This window comes from Symsagittifera roscoffensis, chromosome 1 (genome assembly GCF_963678635.1).
Source record: "Symsagittifera roscoffensis chromosome 1, txSymRosc1.1, whole genome shotgun sequence".
Lineage (NCBI taxonomy): Eukaryota > Metazoa > Xenacoelomorpha > Acoela > Convolutidae > Symsagittifera > Symsagittifera roscoffensis.
This window is the reverse complement of record NC_087062.1, coordinates 28,528,051-28,545,251: the sequence shown is the minus strand read 5'-3', so window position 1 is coordinate 28,545,251 and position 17,201 is coordinate 28,528,051. Positions and strand designations below refer to the sequence as shown.

General features: G+C 34.2%; 2 protein-coding genes across 2 annotated transcripts in view; one reads left to right on the top strand and one right to left on the bottom strand.

The window, feature by feature from the left end:
• LOC134842221 (uncharacterized) overlaps positions 1-15,788 on the bottom strand; it is a gene marked incomplete at its 5' end in the record, with an annotated part of 42,684 nt that extends 26,896 nt beyond the window's left edge. Inside the window, 4 exon segments of the mRNA XM_063858458.1 lie at positions 13,670-14,058; positions 14,829-15,004; positions 15,440-15,593; positions 15,741-15,788. Coding sequence (XP_063714528.1) covers positions 13,670-14,058; positions 14,829-15,004; positions 15,440-15,593; positions 15,741-15,788 — 767 coding nt within the window.
• The window catches only part of LOC134842310 (NEDD8-conjugating enzyme Ubc12-like), a 398,285-nt gene that overhangs the window by 172,882 nt on the left and 208,202 nt on the right, over positions 1-17,201 (top strand). The gene's annotated exons all lie outside the window — the stretch shown is intronic.

Below are 17,201 nucleotides of genomic sequence, written 5' to 3'. Positions count from 1 at the left end.
ACTTACCATATAGTTATATGATAGTTCGGCAAAAGCCAGAACAAACTTTTGTATTTAGAATACTACTAGCAATGAATTTAGATTTTCATTTGCAAACATAAAATTTTGAAGTCAATCTTCAAAATCATTTCAGGCGCTGAACAAAATTATTAATATACAATAACGATTGATAAAAAGATCTCAGATCGTTTTCCTAAATTCTGCAGTAATATACAAAACATGTTTGAAAAATATTTATTGAAAAATCAAAATAAAAATTAGTAGCATGACAATAAACGGTTAGTAATTATAAATCATCCTGTTGTTCCAGCTTCATCGCCTAAACATAACAGCATTCATAAGCTCACTAATATCATAAAAATACTAAATCTATTCTTTACACAAATTTAAAACATTTTAAACTTAAATTCACTTAATTTTAAAATCAGATCATCAAGGCTTATCCTTGGATCTTAAATCATTTTCTATTTAATTAAATTTAAAACTTGATCATCAAGGCCTATCCTTGGATCAAAAAGAACAACTTTGTTCTCCCCCACCCACTTAACTAGTGTCTAACGACCTCAAACGTCGATTCACTATCCAACCCTTTCTAAAAACCCAGGACTAATAGAAATTTTTGAACAAAACTAATCATTCAAATTAGGATAAACAGTGAAGAACTTCGGTTATTCATCCTTCACTTGATCCCCCCTCTTACCAGACCCAGGATAAATCTTAAACTTAGTAAGTTTAAAATAGTATCTAACGAACTACTCGCGTTCTAATTATACCTGAACCTTGTGGATCGATTTACTATTCTCCAACCCTGAACACAATCACTACCCTTAAGTAAGATTAAGTAAGTTAACACCTTAGCTTATACTATCCACGAGAAAGTATAAAATCATTCTTCGGAATCGATATACTTTTCTCCCCAACCCTGAACAAATAGACCCAGGTTAGGCTAACAAAAAAATCGTAAGGACTAACAGTTTAAGCAAATAGAAATCATTTAACAACCTTTTGCATCCGTCATCCTAAACCTTATGTCATTTAAAAACCTAGGAAATAAACAAACAATCGTTTTACACAATTGTGAAATAGATAATAAAAAATACGACCTTGTAATCACACCTCATACACAAGCAGTTGGATACATTAGAACAAAACGACAAACATTAAAGAGAAAAATAATAACTAAACAAAGACAAATAACACGAAAAAGATTTTCAAAAATCGAAACGCATTTTCAGAATCAGAAACCAACAGTTTAGACGAACTTTATAAACTAAAAGAATCAATAGATAAAAATTGCCCAATTCACGATCAATTATATTTCTCTGACTCAGAAACAACTTCAAATTCATCAAAAAGAGGAAAAAGAAGAATAAAAAAGCAGTATAAACACAAACCAGTACATTTATACAATTGGAATCAACCAATTAGACACATTGATAATTACATATTAACAGTCATCGAACGAAAAAATGAGCTCAACGCACACCCCAGGTGAAGAAAGTCCAGATGATGATGATATTTTCCCCTTTATCGTAGATGCAACCACTGATAGAGGACAGCATATATTCTGCAAAAATTTACTCTTAAATTTGTTTGAACCCGGAATCAGTCCATGTAAAACAGAGTTCCCAGATGTAAAAATCAAAAGACAAATTATCGATCACTATCTAAAAGATATATGTAACCTAACACAACAATACGGAATCTACTCCATAGAATTCAGCTCACCAAACCAGAATCACAGTAAATATATAATTCAAACAGACGACCTTGATTTAGAATTCTCAAAAGTATTCTCAGAATATATAAAAAGCATCCAATATCATAACTCACAAAGAGCAAACTCCATATTCAACAATGAAGTTTTTGCGATAATATATAGTTATATCTCGATATTAGAAAACGAAATCCAGATACCAAATGTCTCACCGACAGAAACATCTAAACATATAAGAGTACGACATGAAATCACACTACTCTCTAGTTTTCTAAATATAATTAAAGAAAATTTCACGAAAGATGAAGTTTCACAACATACAAAACACGACTTACAAAAAATCTTGGCATGGTTCATAATAGATTATTTCACACATAATATTGATTTAATTTCACAAGCAAGAAAAAATTTTAGACCCCAAAAGTCAAACGATGATACTGCCATCACAGAACAATCAGACTATGTTTGGGACCCCGAATGGTCTCATCCTGCATCCATAAACTTCCCACAATCAATCTCAAGTCAAGCAATAAGTACGATATCTTATGTAAGAGATTATGTACGAGTAATACCATTAACCATTGATGCAACACCATTAAACTATAATACATTTTTACCCGATATGCAAAATAATAGTTTAAACTCTACAGTCATACACAATGAAAACCTCAATGGAACTAGGAATCTTACTCAACAAGATATCCAGACACCATCACACTTCATAAATGAAGAAATCGTACACACAACAACTACACAACAAAGTATTTCACCAATACGTCCAAACTTAACAACACCAAGAAATACAAATCCTTCACAAACACAGGTAACATTACAATCAACCGTTAAACCTTCGGTTGCCCCAAAATATTCACACATGGATTACCAAACATACAGACCCATGACAATACCGCCAAAAACACGCAAAACGTTCACTAGAAACAACTTTGCAGACCATAATTATAATTACACACATCCATCAAAAACAAATTATCAACCACGAAAAAATTTTAGTAATTATACAAGATCTCGAAACTGGGATAACCCAATGGCACCACCTAATTCAGTAAATTTCCAAACAAATTTACATCCTCCACAGGATCGTAGTGAAAACTATCCATTTTTTCAACAAAATAAAAATAAAAAACAAACATCTTATCAAATGGATTACTTATCCTCAGATGATGATTTCTTACAACCAGATATATTTACACCCTATAATCAAGAATATCGTGGACAAGGAATACAGAAACCACATACATATAATAGAATTTTTTCTCCACAACCAATAGATACACAAAACCAACAACCAATTCAACAACAAAACCCAATTAATACACAATCTTTTCAACCAATTCAGCAACAAAACCCAATGATTGCAAACTCGTACCAACCAGCACAAATGCAAAATGAAATACCACTCCCATATTATCTTCAACAACACGAAATAACAAGAAATCAACTTTCAAATTTTTCTCAAATGCCAAATGCAGCAGAATCATTACAAATGACGATGAATCCATACCTTATGGGTGGATCATCAATAACATCAAATAAACCATTAATGGTATTCACAGGAACAGACCCTGAATATTCTGTAGAAGACTATTTAAATGCAGTCACAGCAAATTTGATTTTAAATATAGGACCTGAACCAATTAATACGCCACTACATCAAAACTGGATACATCGACGCACAGCGTTAATACAAACAACTCTAGATGGCGCAGCCCAAAAATGGTTTTCAGTATTGCCTATAGAAATAAAATCAAATTGGAAAAGGTTTACACAAGAATTTTCAAAAATGTTTGACTCCGAAAGAAACAAACAACAACAAAGAGTTTTATGTAATGAAATTCGCAGATTACCAAACGAAACCATCAAGCAATTAGCAGTACGAATCGAAACACTAGTTCGAAAAGCATATTCATTAAATACACATGACTAGAAAAACACAAAGATGACAGAAATCTTAATGATGACCTTAACACCACAATTAAGGAAAATAGCAATAAAAAAGAGAGCATCCCATCCTTCGTCAATTCGAGAACCCGATTTAGATTTTCGAAAACTAGTAGACAAACTAGAACAAGCAGAAATCACAATGAAACTCGAAGAAACGGAAAATCTGAAATTACAATACGTTAACAGAATTGAAACAGCTTCCACAAATATAAACAATATACAGGAATCAGATACAGACCTCGTTGAAAAAATCACTGAAATACTCAATATTTACGAAAAACACCCAAACTTTAAAGGAAAACCATCTTTCAAAAAATGGTGTAATTATTGCCGACGATACGGACATAGTATTTCTGAATGTAGACAAAAACAGCAAGACAATCAAAATAAACCTCAAAAATATAAAGAACCAAATAAATCATTCTACCAATACATGAAAAAAGATCAAAATCTACCGAACAAAACAGTCTACAGCAACAACAGTTCAGGAAAACCACTCCCGAACAATACAAATTATACAAGAAATCAATCACCATATAACTCAAGTTATAGAGGAAGATCACCAGAACGAAGAAACACGCAAAATTCATCACAAAATCACTACAATAGACCAAATAGTCGAAATAACTATTCCAGATCAAATTCAAATACACAATGATTTGTTTCTAGATCTAATTCCCAATCAAGAAATAATTACTACCCAAACAATCAATCACGAAATTCATCATACAATAGGAATAGAAACTACTCCAATAATCGGAATAGAAGTTATTCAAACAACCGAAACCAGAATTACCCGAACAATCAATCAAGGAATAACTCATATAATAGATCAAACTATAACAGACCAAACAATAATTACCAAAACAGATCGCGAAATAATTCACAAAATCGACATTCAAGTTATAATAATTGTTATAGAAATTATTCCCAATCACCACACCGGAATAATAATAACTATAATAATTCTAATAATCGCCACAGAAGTAGTACACCTAAACATCAAAGACATATTAATCAAGTACAATCTAATCCAGAAACAACATCAGACCCTCCAGGTATTGATGACACAGTAACTGATACGTTACAACTCAATCAAATAAACTGTGGATCATCAGATTCAGAAAGCGATGCAGAAAACACTCTCTCCATCAATATGATAAAAGTCGAAAATGACTATGAACCTGTTATATATGAACAACCTTTTTCATCACACATATATGAGAATCAATCAGAACTCCTTCACAATTATTATATTGAACCCGTCCATTCCACACCGACGACACAAAAAACTAATGAAATTAACACTACAAATCAACCCAATGAGAACGAAAAAACAAAATGCTTGAATACAAATCACATCTATCAAAACATACAAAAAGAACAACCCAAAGAAAAAATTTGGACAATACCATTTCTTTTAGAAAGTCCAAGAAGCAAAGAATTTCAACCACCAGATCTTGAAATTGATTTTTTAATTCATTCAGGAGCAGAATCAAATATAATAAACATTCCCACATGGAATGAAATAAAAACCTTACACCCAAGCTAACACCTCTTGAAACCTCCAGCAAACTAGCAACAGAACAAGGATCAACATTAATAAACTACGGAAAAATTCAATTATTTCTTCTCCCCACAAGAACAATGGAGCAAAACAAAATTTTAACCAAACCATTTAAACAAATATTCCATATCACTGATATTAAACACAATATCATTGGAATACCATTTATCTCTAAATATATACCAACAATCAACATCTTGAATAGTAAAATATTAATCAAAGATAAATATACAAAAACAAAAGACACATCCCTAACATTTTTTCAAAGATTAAATAAACAACCACCATTCTTTTCAAAATTCTATCCAATATATAACCAACAAAGAAAACACTTGAAACCACTATCAGGAAACATATACAATTTTTCAATAAAGCAAGTTCACCAATATGATAAAAAACAAAACAAACAAAAATTTTATATGTCAGATTTTGAATTCAAACCTATTCATAAATTTTTCAAAATCACAATCTCATCAATAAAATATTTGAAAAACTCGAATTCAGATAATATTTCCTTACATGTATACAACAATACACCTTACCAAGTAACATTACCTTTGGGACTTTTAGGCTATTGCGAAACCAACGCTACAATATCACCAATACACGAAAAAGCATATCGTGTAAATAATATACTCCAATTACTAGATATTTGCCAATCCACAATTCTTAATGAAGAATTATCTATAAATAGTATAATAAGTAACGAAAACAGAAATACGGATTATTTCACAAAAAACCCATATTTCAAACCTACATTCAACATAAGTAACTACACAGAGAGTCAACAGAAATTTTTAACAATGTTTAATTTCCAACATTCACAAATAACACAAGACGAATTTGAAAAACTAGCAAAACAGCTAATTAAATATTCATCAGTCTATGCAACATCCAAATTTGATGTTGGCAAAATCAGCTCATCACTACATCTCCCATTAAAACCAGACGCAGTTTTCAAAAAACAAAGAGCAAGTAAAGTACCAATTCACTTACACGATAAAGTGAACAGATTACTCGACATTTTAGAACAATACAACATTATATCACCAGTAAACAAAGAGGAACAACCAAAAGGCAACACATTTATCAACCCTGTTATCATTCTAGCCAAAGGAGAATCATTAAAAATTGTTCTCGATGCTAGATACCTCAACTCACTAATAGATGAATCAAAGTGTAATTGGCCCATTGAACCAATACAAGTTATTTTAACAAAAATAAACGGAAAATACTTTACCACCGCCGATATTAATAGTGCATATAATCAAATGCCATTAGATGAACAATCACGACGCTTAACACAATTTGTTATTGGAAACCAACAATACGAATTCAACCGCTTATTCTATGGAATATCCATAGGACCAGCAGCATTTTCAGCTTTTATGAGCAAAATTTTTCGACCACTAATACTCAAGAAAAATGCAATCACCTATTTAGACGATGTTTTTATGCAATCACAGACAAAAGAGGAAATGTTCAATGTTTTAGAACAATATCACCAAATACTTCAGAACGAAAATCTGAAGGCCGCCCCCAATAAATCACACTTCTTTTTGACAAAAGTTAAATTCTTAGGACATAATATAGAAAGAAAAACAATCACTCCATTGAAATCACGTATAGACGCTATTCAAAAACTCCAACCACCAACAAATAAAAATAAAATCCAAGAATTCCTTGGAATGTTAAACTTTTTAAGCAAATATGTTTATAAAATGCAATTATATCTACGACCATTCTATAACATACTTAGACAACAAAATAATTTTGAATGGAATACAGAACATCAAGCACGATTTGAAGAAATTAAAAAACTTCTAACTGAACAAATTTCAAACACAATTCCAGATTCAAATCAACCATTTTATGCAATGTGCGATGCTTCGAACTTTGGCATTGGCGCAGCATTATTACAATCACATAATAGTACAAATAAAATGAACCTCATATCAGCAAATTCTCGATTATTCACTCAAGCAGAGCTACGACTCTCAACTCTAATGAGAGAATGTACAGCCATAATATATACACTAACAGAATATGAATTTCTGATACTTGGATCAAAACATCCCACAGTTCTATTCACAGACCATAAACCAATCATCTTTCTTTTTACACAAAAGTCTAATCCAAACCACCGAGTTTATAGATTTCAACTCATTTTAATGAAATTCCCAAACTTACATATAGTTTGGACCGCAGGAGAAAATCTTGCATTACCAGACACCTTAAGTCGAAATACGCCACCTGAATTACTTACACGTAAAACCACAGTCGAAATACCCAAAAACATAAAATTCTACCTTGCAGAAAATGAAACATCACCCCGATTGGAATGCAAATATGCAGTAAAAACTGACGTTGAACAATCACAAATAAATAATTTACAACATTTCCCACTTTATTTAGATTGTCAAAATAATCACTATGAAGTTGATCTACTTGGAACATCAACTTTTAAACCAATCCCATATTCACAATGGATAAAAAATAACTGAACTAAAACAAAAAGCTTTTGTGAAAACAACTAACAAAAATCATAATTCTAAAATATTAAACTAATAAAAGTTTTATAAAATGTAAATTACATTATGCAATACATAGATCAGAATACAACACCAAGGACGAACATCCAAAGACAAAACGACCCTACTACACTCGAGAAAGAATGGCCAACTATTGAATCTATGGCCAACTATACAAGACACAACGATTGAATCTGGGACTTCTCTAATAAGAAAACCCAGAAGAAATAAGATGTTCGCCAAATACCAACGTCCATCATCCATCTTTTGAATTGCAGAAAGACTATTCTAAAAAACTCTGTAAAACCCGGATGGGTGGAACCTGATCTAAACTACATTTTATGATTGGATAAATTAGATATTTTACCAATGTAAAGTATTTAATATTAACCAATCATGATCCATCTAACTAACAATCCACTTATTTGTAAGTGCTGAAATTACTTGTAATTTCAGCACCAGAGAGATTTGAATTTAACTTAGAAATTAGTTGAACTCTCCCGAGTACTTCAGCAGCCGCAATAAACCAGTATACCCTAGATCTATTGAGCCTAGCAGAGACTAGTTAAACAACCTGAGACTAGACAGTATAAGAGTAAGATTAGGATCGGTATTAGACTAAGAAGTTGCACGAACCTATCCGGCCGAAAATAAGATAGCGTGACGAGCAGACGGTGTACCCTATCCGAAATTACTCTATGAGTTATACCCATCGGTCCTAACTCATTACCTCCATTGAACCGCTCGTCGGAACATTCTGGATTTCACTCTCGTAGTGTTATTAGTCTGTATTTTTACTTGCTTTTTGCTTTGACTTATTTATACCAAACTCTACTCATGTACGCCCAGCAGTCAAATGTTGTTTTAGCATGCGTTTCAATCGCAGTTTCCCAAACTGTGCGGCAAAAACTTCGATGTAACTGGAATAAATGAGAAAAAAGCAATTAAATTTAAAAAAACTAATTAAAATTTTATTTTTAATTGTGGCGTTAGTATACAGTTTGTTTAATTAAGCTTCCTCATACTGTTAATTCACCGTGGGCCATTTTAAAATTTTTTGAGAAAGTTTCGGAGTTGGATGTTGTTTTAATTGCCAACAGAAACCTTTATCATGAACTTTTTTTTTCTTTTTTTAAAAATGTATACTTTTCGGCAAAGTCCGTTTTTAAATGTAAATAGTAAAGGACTTCATTCAATACTTAAACTAAACGAAATTGATCAGTTGCATGTTTCATTAAAAATTTAAGGAATTTCCGAGATAGGGATCAAGTAAAATTCAAATCAGCTTTAAATCAATCAGATAAAGGTATATATCATTTTGGTTTTGCAATAGCGGAGGATAATTTACATTATCCAATATATCAAAATAAAAAACTTTTCCAAACTGATAAGTTTGCGTGAAAATAAAAATGTACGGTGAGCCGAAAAATTACCCACTTCGAGGTAAAGTACCAACTACTAGGCTGATTTCAAAAAAAAGCCAAGTTGTTTTGGTTATGCGGTTTTTATTCCACAGACAAGAAATGGCATATGAGCAATTTATGGATCTTGTTAACTATTCCCACTTTTGCAAAATTTGGCGAGAAAGATTCATCACAAAATACAAGTATGCGTAACCAGAGTTAGTTCTTTATAAGCGTGACAATTTTTTACTAGGTACCATAAGTGGGGGGGGGGGGGGATACTTAACAAGATTCCAAGTTCGCATTGAAAATAGATGTTTTAAGCGCTATTTTTTTAAAAATCGACCAGCCATGGGATATTCTATTTGAGTTGCGTTGAGTTGAATACATCTCAAGACCCGTCTTTGCATCGTAAGGATCAGATTTTAGAGTGCTCGTCTTTCAAATTTTGAAATGGCAAATTCTTGGATAAATTGTTCCAAATTTCAAAAAAAGCTACAGCATAAGTATGCTTGATGTGGCTTCCTTTTGATTTTCAAATTCGGCGATCGAATTTGAAAATCAAATTCGGCGATCAAATTCGGCAATCGAAATTATAAATTTTATTAAACTTGTTTTTTTTACCTCATTGAAAAAATCGATTTCTTGATTTCAAGTTCTTCCCAAATATATTTACCTTCGATGAAGTTTCAGTTCTGAGGAAACTGTCAATTTGTTCATGCTCAGGAGTAATTTATGCGCAAAATTGTAGAGATTTTATAAATGTTGCTGAAAGAGTAGCGCGAATTCATTGTGCTTGGCGAAATATCGCGACTTCATTTCATCGAAGCATATCACAATCAGTTTACATTGAGGACCAAAAAAAATTTTGAATGTCATAAAAATTTTCTTGAAAAGTTTTTCAAAAAAAATTGTAGAGATTTACTGTTGAATCATCTTGGCAGCTTTTCCTGAACTAAACCTGAAAACTTAACTGCAAACAAAAAAATTTTCTCCGCGCAATATGTTTTTGCCTCAAGTTTATTTTGAAAATTTTGTTTATGATAAAACCAAAGAAAGTTATCCCTTAGCTAGGTTTTACACAGCGACAAAACGACAAATAAACTTAAAATTTGAAAAAAGAAATTGAAACTTCTTTTGATATTTTTCGGTTTGTATTGTCAAGAGAGAGGTTTGGAAAGTGTAAATTAAGAACGGAAGATATAAACTGTAATTCAGAAAGTTAGTCGGAGACAATGAAACAGAGGTCAACCCAAGGTGACAGACAACTCTGAAGGTTAAATATCAGTTAGCGCCAGACAGAAAGATTAAATATTTTGCAATAAGTAAGATAGAACAAAAATGGACTGTGAACTAATTTAATCACTATGAAATTCCCCTTCTTGCGAGAGGATGAAAGTTATGAAATTTAGAGTACTTGATGATATGTAGAGTTAAGCAAAAAGTTTTAGCTGGAGTTTTAGGTTTTGATATCGACAAAATATAACTCGAATGTGTAACCGAAATGTTGAGTTTTTGACCGCTTTACGGCATGCCCTATCCTTGGACTACATAAGCAGTTTCTTCTCCTCTAGTATCTTGCTTTTTCTCTATTTTTTCTGCGCCTTCTGTTTTTTGAATATGGTCAATCATGGCAGCCGCCATTTTTTTTAACTCCCTGAACGTTTTGAAGTCGTTTCGTCCTGCGAACTCTTGGCTAGAGTACGAAACTTGTTTCGTCGTTTTGTCTTGTCGACTCTTGGCTAGAGTATAAAAAAGCCGTTGTTTCTGCAATCGTTTCTTGGTCCCTGCCAGTGGAATATCCGGTTCCGCCGCTGCCACGGGTTGGGTGTCGTCGCCTTGCCGGTTCTTCTCAATCTCTGTCTCTCGCGCAAACGTGTACGCCGTCGTCGTTTCGTAGTCGCTCGGTCGGATCGTCGTCCCCATCGGGCGTTTTGCACTCGTCGTGGCTTGCTCCCCCAACTCGGCCTGCAATCCGGTGGTTGGTCGTACATCCTCCGGTGAACTGCTCGCCTCCAATGCTGGTGCTGCTCGACCAAGCATGCGTTTCGCCGCCAGTGGCGTGTCATCGTCCTCATCCGAGTCCGGGTAGTCATCGCCCTCCGTGTTTTGGCTTCGTTTCGCTTGTGTGCCTTTGGAACTAGGTTGTGTGCCTCTGGAACTAGATGGCTGATTGGTCATCATTTTACGTTTGACCTCCTGTGGTGTCGGCGGGCTCGTACCGCTCCGGGTGCTCGTTTTTTAGGGGTCGTAATTTTACTCATCGTCACTCTTGATTTTCTAAGAACAGCACCTTTACTCATTTTAATAGTATGTTCAGTTTCATTTACTATTTTGGATGTTAATGGCCTGTACCTGTTGAGAATTTTGTCCCCCGTCCGCTGCATAACCATTGCCGGTGGCGCCGTTCGGTGTCGTTCTCCCTGTTATTGACACGTAAGTTTTTTACGTATTTGTCTCTACTATTTGTTGTAAGAAAATATTATACGATAGACCTCCTCTGGTGTTTTTGTCGACCGGCACAGTTCGTTTTGGGCCTCTCTGTTGTTCATGCTTACGATGAACACGTCTCATAAAATTCTGGTCTCCAACGCTCCGAAATTGCAGCGTGCTGCCTGTCCACTAAGACCGAATGGAACTGTTTGAATGACTCCCCAATGTGTTGCTTCTTTTCCAACAGCTAAAAAATCTCATTGCGTTCTTTCTTGAACTACGTTTCCAAAGTATCAATGACTCTCGGGTACCGTTTCGAAGTCAAGTCCAAGTGCGGTTTTCGCCTGTGGAATTTATCCTGTCCTTTCTCCCCAAGCACAGTTATAAGTTCGATATCAGCATTTGCTCCGTTCCAATCAATTTTTCCATCGAAGTCCTCTGGTAGGACCGTAGTTTGAGCGGTTTTTATCGTAGCCGCATAGGAGAAAATTTTCGGGTTAATACTATGTTTTGCCACCATGCCCCATTAAAACCGATTTAACCAAAACTCCCATAGTATTGGTGGCTCTGCGATTTTAGGGGGCCAGAACGACGTAACTTCTAGTGGGTTTTTCCCACACTTTAGCTTGCTGGCTGCACCATGTCAAGAGAGAGAGAGAGAGGTTTGATAGTGTAAATTAAGAGCGGAAGATGTAAAGTATAATTCAGAAGGTTAGAAAGTTAGTCGGACATAATGAAACAGAGGTCAACCAAAGGTGATAGTTAACTCCGAAGGTTAAATACCAGTTAGTGTCAGAGAGATAGATTAAATAGCTTGCAATAAATAAGATAAAACTAAAATTGACTGTGAACTAAATTAATCACTATGACAGTATCTTAACAAAATTGGATTTAGTTTTCTGTGCCAGTTCTTAAAGAAGCATGAAAAAACTTATACAAAACTCCTGGTGTCAATTGAATCGACAAATTGAGTTATGTAGAAAACTTTTGCATAACTAAAAATTAGTTAAAAACAGTTTTATACATTAAAAGACCAAACTGTAGACTCAATAGGCGCAGATTTTGGTGCCTGTAAGTCACTGGAATCCAGATGCATGACTTTAAAGATGGTGAAACTTTGTCAGTTTGAGTAAAAGAAACACAAAAACTGAGAGTTGTCTGAGTGCGGAATTGGCTCGCACTTCCTAAAATCCATAGTTTCGGGCCGTGATGTATAGTTAGTTTTACAGATTCTTTACGCTTTTTTTATTTTAGCAATTGAATTATAGATAAACACCCAATTGCATCGCTCAATTTACTTCAAAACAACTTCTCACTTCAACATGCCTAAATTTTTTTGTCAAATGTTTGATGCCCGCCAAGTTACTTCAATTGACAATTTTTATGATGTTTTTTTTAAATTCTAGTGCAAGCTAGTTATTTAAATATTCATATAGACTTACGCGCATGCTTTAACTAAAGGTCCAGCATACCTAACACCGTTAAGTTTGTTTTAAATTAATAAATACCCTAAAAAATTCCTGAAATGTCAGCTGAAGTTTAGCCGGAGCGTACATATATGTATACATTTGAAGTCTGAAGAGATGTGGAAAAAAAAATGTGAAAAAACAAGAAAAACATTTTGAGAATTTTCCGAAACTTTTTTTTTCAAAAACTGAAGTATCTAATTGCAGTAAAGTTACAAAGTCATCTTTTCCTTCGTGTTTACTTGGTTTACTGGAGCAAGTTGCCTTTTCAACAATTAAGTTAACCATTTATTTCTATAGTATATTTTTATTATGTTTTGAGGATTTCTAATGACAAGCGGTTGGTTTTGGATGGAAAACTCAAACTATTTTAAGTATTATCTCCAAAGATTTGTAAATTTTTACAAGAGGAAATAAGAAATGCAAGCGCGAAATTAATGCAATCTTTTTATTCAACATCTCGAGATGTATTTTTCCCATTTTCCCATTTTACTTAAAAAAACCATGACAAAATCACTGGCAAAATTATACTGAGACGTTGGTTCATTTTGCAAAGTCAAGTTTTCTAGTCTAAGCTTTTTTATACTGACCTTGGTATTGATTTTGTTAGTCGAGCTGCTCAGGTGTCTGTCAATCCTAGCCGATTCCAAATTGAAATCATCTCTGCTTGGCGCCACCATGTTCGGCGAAGCGGAGTTCTTCTTGGTGAATGGCTTCTGACACATTCTTCCCATTAGTGATCCATGCTTGTATTCGTGGCGACCTTCAAGGACCTGCTCAATTGGCAGAATAACTTCTTCTTTTTGTGGGCTACCTAACCGGATAATCGACTCGTCGGTAGCCTTCAGATTGGGTAGCGAGGAGTCCGATGATTGTTGGCGACCTCCGATTGGGTTATTTGTTGTCATTATGGCGCTCCAATGAGGAATGGAGCTGGCTCTGGAGCTGTTACCAGTTTTGATGTCCTCGTGGACAATAGCTGAAAGAAAAATTGATTTTGATCTCTACTTCTCGGCTTTTGCAATCTGATTATAGTCACAGTGTTTTGATGCATCTGGTATTTTTGTCTCAAGACGTTTGTACAATTTTTTCGAAGATGTTCAAAAATGTTCAAAAATTGTTTTAATCAATAAAACGCTCAATCGCATTGAAGAAGTTTCGAAATACTTTCAACTATTTAGCAAATTTTTTGTTATAGCCGTCCTCGAAAACTCTACAGCAACCCTTAATTAACCCGAAGCCAGCCTGGATTGACCTAATCTTGTTTGTTTATTTGTTAATGTATATCAAAAAGCTTGCATTTTTTAACCTCCGGGTTATATCAACAAAGTTCTGTCAAAAAAAGTTACGAGTCACCTTTTGGCTCTCGCTTATTTTCAGTCCTAACATATTCAAAAATTTATTCCACCTTATAAAGGGAATTTAATGATATTTTTGAAGGCTAAACATTGGGAATGTTTCTGTTGGGAAATAATCTTCGCCTGCAGTTTGCAAGGGGAAAGATTCGTTACTTTATACAAAATTCACATATGATGAACCGCTGATTTAGTACTTTTTTAAGAGTGGCATTTTGGTAACAATGGGGGGAGAGATTCCAATCTTTTTATATATAATTTTAGAAATAAATTGAATTTGAATTGATAATAAAGGAAAGCTATCAACAAAAGTTGCTTTTCGGAACGGAAAAAGTCGATGTCCCGATTTGATAAAGCTTGCTGATCGCAACAGATAGCCAAGTTTTGTACCGACCAAAGCAGACGTTGCTATGCGTGTCTCTACTTGAAGAGGAGCTGGCCATGAGACTGTGCCCTTGACAGGGCAAGGACGGCACGGATCCCTTGCGGCGTCTCTGGAATCCAATAGGATCTCCAACACTGTTTGAACTGATCTTCTTGGCCCTCGCTTCAGCCAGCTTCGCATCAGATCTAAATGACAAAAAACATATGAATTTTAATTAAAAATGTCGAAACGCATTGCTTATTCTATAGCAGATTGCAACACCATTGTATCCATATTTTTCAAGCGTGTATAACTAATTAAAAAAAAACTTCAACTTCCGTTCTAAAATTTTGCTTTGCATTTCAGCTGCTTTTGAGTAGAAAATAGGAACACAAAACGGCAAAAATTAGCAATAAAAGGTGATTTGATGAAAAAACTTTGCCTTCAAAGGAAACCGCCGTAAAATTTGGCGCCGAGGGTGTGAAAATTTATTTTTATTATCAGAAAGGAACGTGGTTGAATAAAAAGGAAATGTAGAACTGTATCTACGACATTTTAAGCGACGTCGTTCCGAAGAACGAATGAGCATGTATAACAGTCTGATTCCAAGGCTATTATTTAACTGGATCCATAAAAGTAACCTTTTCTGTAGATATATAGAGAACACGGCCCAGCAGCACACACTTGTGAACAAGATCAAAAGGACAAATTCGGCAAACAGGACCAGAAACTCTAGCATGGTGTACAGTTCGGCCATTTTGATAAACACAATCAATACAGGAGTCCATTCGGGTGCTAAAACTCATGGGAAAAGAAGTAACGAAGTAACTTGTTGTCGACTAAAGTTATACAAACAACATTAAAATACAAAAATGTGCAAATCCAAGTAGTCCTTCAAATGCTTGAACTTAAAAGTACTCATGAGCTTATAAAAGTACTCACGAGCGTGAATGAAAGATTTCATGACGGCCAGGAGAACCACCAACACGGCTAAAAAAAATTATCAACTTAAAACGATTTATAGTTATTGCTTTCGGGTAGGTATAAAAAAAAACCATTGTAGGCACAGTTGTGGTACTCTAAAACGAGGAACAACCCTTATACTGGCTATTTATATAATGAATAAAGTGAGCGGTAATGTAAAAAATTGAGAATCTTCTCTTGAGTCGAGAAATTATATTTCTGTTTCGACCCGTTCTAGGGATGGGAACAAACTATGGTGTAGCTTGTTTTTTCTTTCTTCCCCAGTTTTGAAAGCTCGCAAAGGGTCAAAGATTGTATCGTACAAGGGCCCTTTCCGTCTTGTTTTGGATACTTGAAAAAAAAACTGATGTTTTAAGTGTCGAGAAAAGTTAATTTGCATTGGTTTGCGACTAATTGGTTGGCGACTAAATTACATGTCTAAAAATGTGACAAATTTACATGTCAAAAAACGAGAATGGTAGATTGCTATAGATACCGTACAACGAATAGAAAAGATGGAAAAAATGAAAGTTTTTGATTTTTATTTTTTGATCTTTTATTTGCTCCATTATGAGGGCAAACTGTGCATTTTGTGAATTGTAAGCGAATTCTGCAACAGGTCGAAATCCAATTTTTCGCGTTTGTGAACTGTAAGCGGATTCCGCAACAGGTTAAAATCAGGTTTATCTTATTACCCTTGCTATAAGCAAGGGTATTGTAATCGGGTACTAAATTTTTTCCCCGTAAACAACTTTGTCCACAAGATCTGCACTTCTAGAGGATCTTCACTTCTTGAGTAATATACTCCTCTAAAAAATACTTAAGTAGTAATTAGTTCAAACCCGTTTCAGGTAGAAATTATTTTTTCAAGAAATTTTACAATTTTTTTTTTCGTATTCGGGGTTTTCGTCCTAGTTTCTTCGGTTCATTTTCCGTTTTTTCAACGCCATTTTTGTATCTGGTAGGGTTTTTATTAATTTCAATTTTAAAGCATGACTTTTGTTCCAATTCAATGTAATTGGAACTTCACAAATTGTAAATTTACCGTGTCTGATTTTGAGGTTTTTTTCGTTTTTCAGAGCAAAATATATCTGTTTGGGATAATGTGTTTCAGTTCGGATGGGAGGCATAAACTTTTAACTTTTTTGAATTTTTTATGACAACAGTTTTGTTTTCGGCTCAAGAGATTTCGACGCAAAATTTGTCTCCTTTGTTGCCGCTCGGTAAATGATTTCCATTTAACAAGGCCTATTTATATGAACTTCATCTGATACAAATATGAAATTTGTTTTTGTAGCTGTAATTTTTCAACTTTTTTTCAAGTAATTTTTCTAACATAATTTTTCAGAAATATGTTTAACTTCTGTTTTTTTTTCATTCACTATGTTGTATTTTTTTGCATCGCAAGTGTTGCGGAGCTCCGCTTTGCCTCCGCGTCTT